We start from the raw sequence: 11,571 nt of genomic DNA on the forward strand, positions 1-11,571 counted from the left end.
TCATTGTGAAGAAGCGACAACGTAGGAACACGCGCGCCCTCGCCTGAGAGCAGAATTGGGTGGTCTGTGCCATGGCCGAACTGCCACCGAAGGAGGACAGCTCCGGCGACGAGCAGATCCGGCTCGATCCCTACCGCGTCTTCGACCGGTACTTCCGCGAGAGGGACGACAATGGCAGCCGTGGATGATCTCCATCATAGCCAAACATGTCAAATTTTGGTATTCGGATGCCATGTTATTAGTGATTAAGTAGTCGGACGATGTGTGTAATGCATCGATGTAGTTGTATGAATTTGAGATATGATAACTAAAATGTCCGGATATGGATTGCATTATTTAAGACGTGACTGGTCAGAACGCGCCGGCGGGTGTTTGATGGGCCGGATTTGTTCATCGTGGTTGTAGATGCTCTTATATGTGGAGTAAAAAGTACCGAAGGCTACTACTCCAAGGCAAAGGCAAGAAGACAATGCAGTGTTCTGGCTAAAAAATGCACCAAGCCATTGTCTTCAGTGCAAGCAAATCGCTGCTGTACATACTGCATGCGGATGGTATGGTATGGATGAGGTGCTGAGGAGGAGGAGGAAGAAAGACAAGGCAGGCAGACAGGTCAAGTCAGTGCAGGGGTACAGTCAAAGCAAAGTTTCTCCAGTCCAGAGCTAGTACCCACCACTCACTTTATGCATGCAGATATGATATGATCACTGGAACACCGGTTCAACAAAAATGATCACTTTGAACTAACAGTAGATAATAATATACTCATGCTAGCTACTAGCAGATGATAGTAGGAGATGATTACTTGTCCAATGGGACAGCCAAGTCCTTTTTCCATCCGAGTAGAGCCGAGTTCTTGATCTCACGCTCATGATCATGCTCATGCTCATGCTGCATGGCATGGACCAGGAATCTGCACCCATATCCCAACAACACCACACCTCCATGTGCACTCTCTACGCCTACACACAACAAATGCTTTCTTCGCCTGCCCTGCCTCAAAGCACACCGCTGTCCCCTACTAGTTTCATGTACCACGCTACGACGCACACAGTCTCGCACTGTCGCGCACATGAGACAGAGAGCAAAATCACTCTCTCCTCATCACTGCACTGCACAATCCACAGTGACCAATGGAATGAAAATTACAAACTGACCAGTATAGGAGTACAACTCAAATCAAAATGCAGCACGTACTAGAGTAGGAGCAGAAAGCTTGGGAAGATGTGGAATTTTCGTTTCGTTTCGTTTCGGTTCGCCTCAAAGTCCCCGAGCGAGCGAATTCCTCAGCCTTCCCGCCGACATAGCCGGAGCCAGTTTTGTAATCCGTACGGCACCCCAAAAGAAACCAAGAGAGAGAAGGTCGCGGATGCCCAAAAGCAGAGACTGCGGCAGCGGCAGCGGCATCAGAATCCATCCGGTTTTGGGGCAGTTTGGAGATTACACTGCATGCGCGGCGCCGGGGCTGCGGCGCCGGAGGCCGGAGCTTGTCCCGCCGTTGGAACGCGCTGTTTACTAGTAGTACGTAGCTAGTATGCTCCCGTCAGCCACCTAACGAACCCGTAGAAGGCGCTGCCGTCCTCGGACTCGGCCCGCCGCGACGCTGGCGCCACCCCGCCGTCCATGTCCCACCACCACTCGGCCGTGGCGGCGGCCGTCACGCTCCCGGCGTCGTACCGGCTGCTCCACCGCCCGCTGCTCCACCGGTTGCTCCACCGGTTGCTCCACCTGCTGCTGGAACGCCCCACCGACCTGAACGACGCTGTCGGCGTCACGGACGACGACAGCCCGCGCTCCGCCGCGGCTGCCAGCTGCTGGCTCGGCTCGCCGGTAATTCGAGCCGTGGGGGGCGGCGGCGGCGCCGGGTTGGCGGCGCTGGGCGGCTTGAGGACGACCTGGAGGTCCTCCTCCACGAGGTACTCTGTGTTGGTGTTGGAGTTGGGGAGCGGGTACGCCCGGACTCCCTCTGGCGGCGCCGCGGCGACGGCCGCGGAGGAGGAGGACGACGTGGAGCGGCGGCTGCTGACGCTGCCGAGCTCGACGCGGAGGAGCTCGGGGAGCGGCGGGTACGGGAGCGCGATGGAGGCGCGGCAGAGCGGGCAGGACGGGTTGGCGCGGAGCCACGGGTCGACGCAGCCGGAGTGGAAGGCGTGGCGGCACGCCGGCAGGAGGCGGAGCTCGTCGTCGGCGCAGAACACGCACTGGCACACGGCGCAGTCCCTGGACGACCTGGGCAGCGCGGCGAGGGACGACGCCAGCGTGAAGAGCGGCAGCCGCCCGATGAGCCGCTCCCTCTCCGCGGCCGCCTCCTTCCCCTGGTCGGCCACGGGCGCCGCCGCCGCCGCCGCCGGGGCCACCGCGGAGCTGCGGACCGCCACGAGCGGGAGCGGCGGCGCCGAGGACCCCGAGGCGGAGGAGGGGGAGCGGCGGCAGAGACTGCGGATGAAGTAGTGGATGGAGATGGACGCCAGAAGCATCACCACCACGATTACGGCGATGATAAGGATGCTCGGCGATATCCCCGCCATGCCCCCGCTCCCGCTCCCGCCTCCTCCCTCCTCAGCCAAGTGTGGCACCACCGGCACCACCACGGGCACCCTCCGCTCCGGCGCCACCGGCGGCGGAACCGATGCGGAAGACATCGATCAGTCTCCCTCTATCCTCTCTCCCCCTTGCTCTGCTGTCTGCTCCGCTCTCGGGTTGGGCTGCGTCTGCGTGGGCGCCTCGGATGTGGCGCGGCTGCTGAGGAGGCGGCGTGTTGTCCGTGGCTTATAAGTGTGGCTTTGTCAGCACGCGAGGCCCATGGCGTCCATGGCCGCTTCTCATTTATACCTGTGCCGGGAGATTGTGCGAGGCCACAATCATAATGTGGCCAATTGGTATTGGATTCTTCTTCCCCCATTCTAATTAATCTTTTTTTTTCTGGAACACTGAGGCATCATACACTACTCTACTGCTGCGGTCCTGCCTCGTAGGAGTATGATACTTTTCTACGATTTGGATTAGTGGGCCTTCGACAGTTTGTTTTCCCTCCGCTCATCATCATTCTTCCATCTGCTTAACAAAAGTTGGAGTCGTTTGTAGGGAAGGAATGATGGTTGTGCATTTCCACATTGCATTACGAAAATCTTGGCTTCTTGCGAACGTTTTTCATGGAATTTCATGTTGTGGGAACATGGCAATTTCTTCAATCAATCACGGCAAATTTAACAGCAAAATTCCTTCTTTGCATAATTTGTCATGTATTCCTAAAGAAATTGTCCCGTGTGTTTGAAGAACTTGTCATAAAAAGCGTTCGCAAACACCATGCTTCTCACGGAACATTCACTAGCCATTGTGGTCCCATAAACTATGAAGAAATTTAAGACAACATGCGAGTTTGCATTTAGCATATTACTAAAACTTATAATCTCTAAACACCAAAATTGCATGTAATATACCCCCCGTTCCTAAATATTTGTCTTTTTAGAGATTTTAAATGGACTACCAAATATGAATGTATATAGACATATTTTAAAGTGTAGATTCACTCATTTTGTTTCGTATGTAGTCATTTGTTGAAATCTCTACAAAGACAAATATTTTGAAACGGAGGGAGTAGTATATTGTAAGTCCGTCATTTTTGAAATGTAAAATTACCAACGCACAAATATGCACCCGATGGAACTTGAAACAAACACAAAGATAAAAACAAAAAGGGGAAAGAAAGACAAAAAAAGATTTAGCTACAAGAACAACCAGCATACACAACAAAGTCTATCACCCAAAATAAATAAATAAAGATTTGGGCACCAAAACCACCCACCGAAAAGTCCATTGGCAATAAATAAATAAATAATAATGGAAACAGAAAGAGAATAACTAGAGAGTAAAAAAATTGATTGAAGCCCAAATGTAAAACATTCAACTGAAAAATAGCACTTCTGTAAAAAAATTAACAAGACTCTGGTTATTTTTTTGTTACTCATTATCCCTAGAGGCCAGATTATTCGTTAAAATCCAGCGATGTTGTAGTTTTTTTTTCTTTACAAAGAGGTGTATTTTGGTGCCATTTACTCTTTGAAATCCTTTAGGAAATACATCCTCTAGTGCACCAAAGGGACATCTAAACTAAATATATTGAAATATATTGCGGTGAAAATATCATGTTTTCAGGAAGTAGATTGAGTTCTAGGTTCCTATTTCACGTATCATGAGAAAAGCATTTGGAGCCCCAAATACAGAAGAGTATCATGTCGGTGTGAAAAAAAATACTTCTTTTGCCCTTTTTGTGTAGTTAAGATGAATCAATCACCTAGAGTATGATAATGTAGCCAATTCGTGTTGGATTCTCCCTCCTTCTAAAGTACGATTACGATATTCAGACACATCATTACACTGTGGTGTTTCGGGTGACATGAGTTATGAAACTATTCCACATTGTTTTAAACGAAGGCCAAACTCATAACTCAATTATTCACCCCCGCGATCAGATTGTAGAGATTTTATTTTCTTGTTACGATGATTCTCCACTTCACTTTGAAATTCTTTGAACTTTTTGAATGTTTCAGACTTGTGTTTCATTAAGTAGATATACCCATATCTGCTCAAATCATCTGTGAAGGTTAGAAAATAATGATACCTGCCGCGAGTCTCAATACTCATCGGACCGCATACATCGGTATGTATTATCTTCAATAAGTCTGTGGCTCGCTCCATTGTTCTGGAGAACAGAGTTTTAGTCATCTTGCCCATGAGGCATGATTCGCAAGCATCAAATGATTCATAATCAAGAGATTCCAAATGTCCATCCGCATGGAGTTTCTTCATGTATTTTACGCCAATATGACCCAAACGGTAGTGCCACAAATATGTTGCATTATCATTATCAACTTTGCATCTTTTGGCATCAATATTATGAATATGTGTATCACCACGATCGAGATTTAAAAAATAGACCACTCTTCAAGGGTGCATGACCATAAAATATATTGCTCATATAAATAGAGCAACCATTATTCTCTGATTTAAATGAATAACCGTCTCGCATCAAACAAGATCCAGATATAATGTTCATGCTCAACGCTGGCACCAAATAACAATTATTCAGGTCTAAAACTAATCCCGAAGGTAGATGTAGAGGTAGTGTACCGACGGCGATCACATCGACATTGGAACCATTCCCGACGCGCATCATCACCTCGTCCTTAGCCAATCTTCACTTAATCCGTAGCCCCTGTTTCGAGTTGCAAATATGAGCAACAGAACCAGTATCAAATACCCAGGAGCTACTATGAGCATTAGTAAGGTACACATCAATAACATGTATATCAAATATACCTTTGTTCACTTTGCCATTCTTCTTATCCGCCAAATACTTGGGGCAGTTCCGCTTCTAGTGATCAGTCCCTTTGCAGTAGAAGCACTCAGTTTCAGGCTTGGGTCCATACTTGGGCTTCTTCCCAGGAGTGACAACTTGCTTTCCATTCTTCTTGAAGTTCTCCTTCTTTCCCTTGCCCTTTTTCTTGAAACTAGTGGTCTTGTTAACCATCAACACTTGATGCTCTTTCTTGATTTCTACCTCCGCGGCTTTGAACATAGCGAAAAGCTCGGGAATTTTCTTATCCATCCCTTGCATATTCTAATTCATCATGAAGCCTTTGTAGCTTGGTGGCAGTGATTGAAGAACTCTGTCAATAACACTATCATCTGGAAGATTAACTCCCAGCTGAGTCAAGTGATTATGATACCCAGACATTCTGAGTATGTGTTCACTGATAGAACTATTCTCCTCCATCTTGCATCTATAGAACTTGTTGGAGACTTCATATCTCTCAACTCGAGCATTTGCTTGAAATATTAACTTCAACTCCTGGAACATCTCATATGGTCCATGACGTTCAAAACGTCTTTGAAGTCCCGATTCTAAGCCGTAAAGCATGGCACACTGAACTATAGAGTAGTCATCAGACCGCGTCTGCCACACGTTCAAAGAGTCTACATTAGCGGGAGGGGGCTTGTCACCTAGCGGTGCATTAAGGACATAATTCTTTTGTGTAGCAATGAGGATAATCCTCAAGTTACGGATCTAGTCCGTGTAGTTGCTACCATCATCTTTCAACTTAGCTTTCTCTAGGAACGCATTAAAATTAAAGGGAACGGTACCACGAGCCATTGATCTATAACATAGATATGCAAAAACTACCCGGACTAAGTTCATGATAAATTAAGTTCAATTAATCATACTACTTAAGAATTCCCACTTAGATAGACATCTCTCGAGTCATCTAAACGATCACGTGATCCCTATAAACTAAACCATTTTCGATCATCACGTGAGATGGAGTAGTTTTCAATGGTGAACATCTCTGTGTTGATCTAATATATGATTCACATTCGACCTTTCGGTCTCCAGTGTTCTGAGGCCATGTCTGTACATGCTAGGCTCGTCAAGTTTAACCCAAGTATTCTGCATGTGCAAAACTGTCTAGCACCCGTTGTATGTGAACGCAGAGCTTATCACACCCGATCATCACATGGTGTCTCGGCACGACGAACTATCGCAATGCTGCATACTCAGGGAGAACACTTATACCTTGAAATTTTAGTGAGGGATCATCTTATAATGCTACCGCCGTACTAAGCAAAATAAGATGCATAAAAGATAAACATCACATGTAATCAAAATATGTGACATGATATGACCATCATCATCTTGTGCCTTTGATCTCCATCTCCAAAGCACCATCATGATTTCCATCGTCACCGGCTTGACACCTTGATCTCCATCGTAGCATCGTTGTCGTCTCGCCAACTATTGCTTCTACAACTATTGCTAACCCATAGTCATAAAAGTGAAGCAATTACATGGTGATTGTATTTCATACAATAAAGCGACAACCATAAGGCTCCTGCCAGTTGCAGATAACTTTTACAAAACATGATCATCTCATACAACAACGTATATCACATCATGTCTTAACCATATCACATCACAACATGCCCTACAAAAACAAGTTAGACGTCCTCTACTTTGTTGTTGGAAGTTTTACGTGGCTGCTACGGGCTTCTAGTAAGAACCGTTCTTACCTACGCATCAAAACCACAACGGTGTTTCATCAAGTTTGTTGTTTTAACCTTCAACAAGGACCGGCCATAGTCAAATTCGATTCAACTAAAGTTGGAGAAACAGACACCCCCCAGCCACCTTTATGCAAAACGAGTTGCATGTCTGTCGGTGGAACCGTTCTCATGAATGTGGTCATGTAAGGTTGGTACGGGCCGCTTCATCCAACAATACTGCCGAATCAAAATAAGATGTTGGTGGTAAGCAATGTGACTATCACCACCCACAACTCTTTGTGTTCTACTCATGCATATCATCTACGCATAGACCTGGCTCGGAATGCCACTGATGGGAAACGTAGCATGCATTTTCAAAAAAAAATCCTATGCTCACAGAAGATCTATCTAGGAGATGCATAGCAATGAGAGGGGGAGAGTGTGTCCACGTACCCTCGTAGACCGAAAAGTGGAAGCGTTTGTTAACGCGGTTGATGTAGTCGAACTTCTTCTCGTTCCGACCGATCAAGCACCGAACGTACGGCACCTCCGAGTTCTGCACACGTTCAGCTCGATGGCGTCCCTCGAACTCTTGATCCAGCAAATTGTCGAGGGAGAGTTTCGTCAGCATGGCGGCATGGTGATGGTGAAGTGATCTGCGCAGGACTTCGCCTAAGCACTGCGTGAATATGACCGGAGGCGTAAACTGTGGAGGGGGCGTCGCACACGACTTGGAATAATTGATGTGTGTTTTAGCCCCCCCCCCCCCATGTATATAAAGGAGTGAGTGGGAGGAGGCCGGCCCTAGGCGGCCCAAGTAGGAGGAATCCTACTTGGGCTCCTAGTTGGATTCGCCCCCCTTCCTTTTACCGGAGGGGGAAAGGGGGAAAGAGAGAGAGGGGGAGAAGGAAAGGGGATGCCACCCCCTCCCCTAGTCCAATTCGGACTCCTTCCCGGGGGATGCGCCACCCCTTTGTGGGCTGGTGTGCCTCCCTCCTATGACCCATATGGCCCATATCTTCCCCCGGGTGGTTCCGGTAACCCCCCGGTACTTTGATATGTACTTGATACAATCCGGAACACTTCCGGTGTCCGAATACTATCATCCAATATATCAATCTTTACCTCTCGACCATTTCGAGATTCCTCGTCATGTCCGTGATCTCATCCGGAACTCCGAACAACATTTGGTCACCAAATCACATAACTCACATAATACAAATCGTCATCGAACGTTAAGCGTGCGGACCCTACGGGTTCGAGAACTATGTAGACATGACCGAGACACCTCTTCGGTCAATAACCAACAACAGAACCTGGATTCTCATATTGGTTCCCACATATTGTACGAAGATCTTTATCGGTCGTACCGTAATGACAACATACGTTATTCCCTTTGTCATCGGTATGTTACTTGCTTGAGATTTGATCGTCGGTATCTTCATACCTAGTTCAATCTCGTAACCAGCAAGTCTTTTTACTCGTTCCATAATGCATCATCCTGTAACTAACTCATTAGTCAGATTGCTTGCAAGGCTTATCATGATGTGCATTACCGAGAGGGCCCAGAGATACCTCTCCGATACTCGGAGTGACAAATCCTAATCTCGATCTATGCCAACCCAAAAAACACCTTTGGAGATACCTGTAGAGCATCTTTATAATCAGCCAGTTACATTGTGACGTTTGATAGCACACAAGGTATTCCTACGGTATCCGGGAGTTGCATAATCTCATAGTCAAAGGAATATGTATAAGTCATGAAGAAAGCAATAGCAATAAAACTTAACGATCATTATGCTAAGCTAACGAATGGGTCTTGTCCATCACATCATTCTCCTAATGATGTGATGTCGTTCATCAAATGACAACACATGTCCATGGTTAGGAAACTTAACCATCTTCGATTAACGAGCTAGTCTAGTAGAGGCTTACTAGGGACACTATGTTTTGTCTATGTATCCACACATGTATCAAGTTTCCAGTTAATACAATTCTAGCATGAATAATAAACATTTATCATGATATAAGGAAATATAAATAACAACTTCATTATTGCCTCTAGGGCATATTTCCTTCATTTAGTAGCTAGTTAGCAAGTAATTCCAGGTAGAAAAGCAGTTGAGTACTCTCTCTGTCTCAAAATAAGTCTCTTAACTTTAGTATAACTTTACATTAAAATTAGTACAAAGTTCAGACACTTATTTTGAGACGAAGAAGGTACTTATTTTGTCATATTTGTGCAATTAAGATGAATCAATCACCTCGCCTTTTTCGACAAGGGAAATACATTAATATCACATAGATACCAATTACACCCAGCCTCTGCAACAACACAATATCGTAAAGACATTACAGATGCACGCAACCAAAAGACAAAAATAAAAAGGAAAAAAAGATCCTGCTACAGTGATCAATTCCTTGTAGTTGCAGCATGAACCACCACCTAGACAACACCCGAAGTCCAAACTCTCGAAAAGTGACGCCTCCAAGAAGAAGACAGTGCACAAGCACCGTCATCGTCTAATCCTAGATCTTAGGTTTTCACCCTGAAGAAGATCCGCGCTCTCAAAATAAAGCCTTCAACAAGGTCACTATCAAGCACAACCAATTAAGACCAGGCCTTGGGTTTTCATCCTGAAAACTAAGACTTTGTACTCCACCTGTGTTGTCGCCCTCACTTGCCGATGTCATTGCTACGAGTCATGAATCACCAAGCAAAGTCCTCATCGCCAGGAGACTCGATCTGCCATTATGATGACCCACAAGTATAGGGGATCTATCATAGTCCTTTCGATAAGTAAGAGTGTCGAACCCAACAAGGAGCAGAAGGAAATGATAAGCGGTTTTTAGCAAGGTATTCTCTGCAAGCACTGAAATTATAGGTAACAGATAGTTTTGTGATAAGGTAATTGGTAACGAGCAACAAATAAATAAAGTAAATAAGGTGCAGCAAGGTGGCCCAACCCTTTTTGTAATAAAGGACAAGCCTGGACAAACTCTTATATAGAGAAAAGCGCTCCCGAGGACACATGGGGATTATCGTCAAGCTAGTTTTCATCACATTCATATGATTCGCGTTCGGTACTTTGATAATTTGGTATGTGGGTGGACCGGTGCTTGGGTACTATCCTTACTTGGACAAGCATCCCACTTATGATATTGCAAGCATCCGCAACTACAACAAAAGTATTAAGGTAAACCTAACCATAGCATGAAACATATGGATCCAAATCAGCCCCTTATGAAGCAACGCATAAACTAGGGTTTAAGCTTCTGTCACTCTAGCAACACATCATCTACTTATTACTTCCCAATGCCTTCCTCTAGGCCAAAATAATGGTGAAGTGTCATGTAGTCGACGTTCACATAACACCACTAGAGGAGAGACAACATACATCTCATCAAAATATCGAACGAATACCAAATTCACATGACTACTAATAGCAAGACTTCTCCCATGTCCTCAAGAACAAACATAACTACTCACAAAGCATATTCATGTCCATAATCATAGGGGTATTGATATGCATATAGGATCTGAACATATGATCTTCCATCAAGTAAACCAACTAGCATCAACTACAAGGAGTAATCAACACTACTAGCAACCTACAGGTACCAATCCCAGACTTAGAGACAAGAATTGGATACAAGAGATGAACTAGGGTTTGAGAGGAGATGGTGCTGGTGAAGATGTTGATGGCGATTGACCCCTCCCTATGAGAGGATCGTTGGTGATGACGATGGTGATGATTTCCCCCTCTTGGAGGGAAGTGTCCCCGACAGAACAGCTCCGCCGGAGCCCTAGATTGGTTCCGCCAAGGTTCCGCCTCGTGGCGGCAGAGTCTCGTCCCGAAAGCTTGCTTATGATTTTTTTTCCTCAACGAAAGACTCCATATAGCAGAAGATGGGCATCGGAGGGCCACCAGGGAGCCCACGAGGCAGGGGGCGCGCCCCCACCCTCGTGGCCAGGGTGTGGGCCCCCTCAGGAACTTCTTGCGCTCAGTATTTTTTATATATTCTGAAAATAGCTTCCGTGAAGTTTCAGGAATTTTGGAGCTGTGCAGAATAGGTCTCTAATATTTGCTCCTTTTCCAGCCCAGAATCCCAGCTGCCGGCATCCTCCCTCTTTATGTAAACCTTGTAAAATAAGAGAGAATAGGCATAAGTATTGTGACATAATGTGTATTAACATCCCATAATGCAATAAATATCGATATAAAAGCATGATGCAAAATAGACGTATCAACTCCCCCAAGCGTAGACCTCGCTTGTCCTCAAGCGAAAGCCGAAATCGAAAAATATGTCCACATGTATAGAGATAGAGGTGTCGATAAAAATAAAATACGGACATGACGGCATCATGATCATTCTTAGAACAACAACTTATATAATTATTGTCATATGATATCTTATGCTAGAGTAATAATTCAATCACAATTTCAAGTATGAATCATAAACTTCATTGAAAACTAACAAACTATAATCTCAGTCATTGGAGCAATTGCAATTTATCATAACATAGGAAGG

At 45.7% G+C, this 11,571-nt stretch overlaps 1 protein-coding gene across 1 annotated transcript; it reads right to left on the reverse strand.

The window, feature by feature from the left end:
* Positions 1 to 716: 716 nt before the first annotated feature.
* LOC125513556 (uncharacterized) lies at positions 717 to 2,856 on the reverse strand. The gene has a single exon (XM_087522159.1). The coding sequence runs from the start codon at positions 2,637 to 2,639 to the stop codon at positions 1,527 to 1,529; it is 1,113 nt and encodes a 370-aa protein (XP_087378285.1). The 5' UTR covers positions 2,640 to 2,856; the 3' UTR covers positions 717 to 1,526.
* Positions 2,857 to 11,571: the final 8,715 nt, after the last annotated feature.

The sequence above is a fragment of the Triticum urartu genome, chromosome 1A (assembly GCF_056163025.1).
Source record: "Triticum urartu cultivar PI428250 chromosome 1A, HENAU_Tu73, whole genome shotgun sequence".
In the NCBI taxonomy this organism is placed as follows: Eukaryota; Viridiplantae; Streptophyta; class Magnoliopsida; order Poales; family Poaceae; genus Triticum; species Triticum urartu.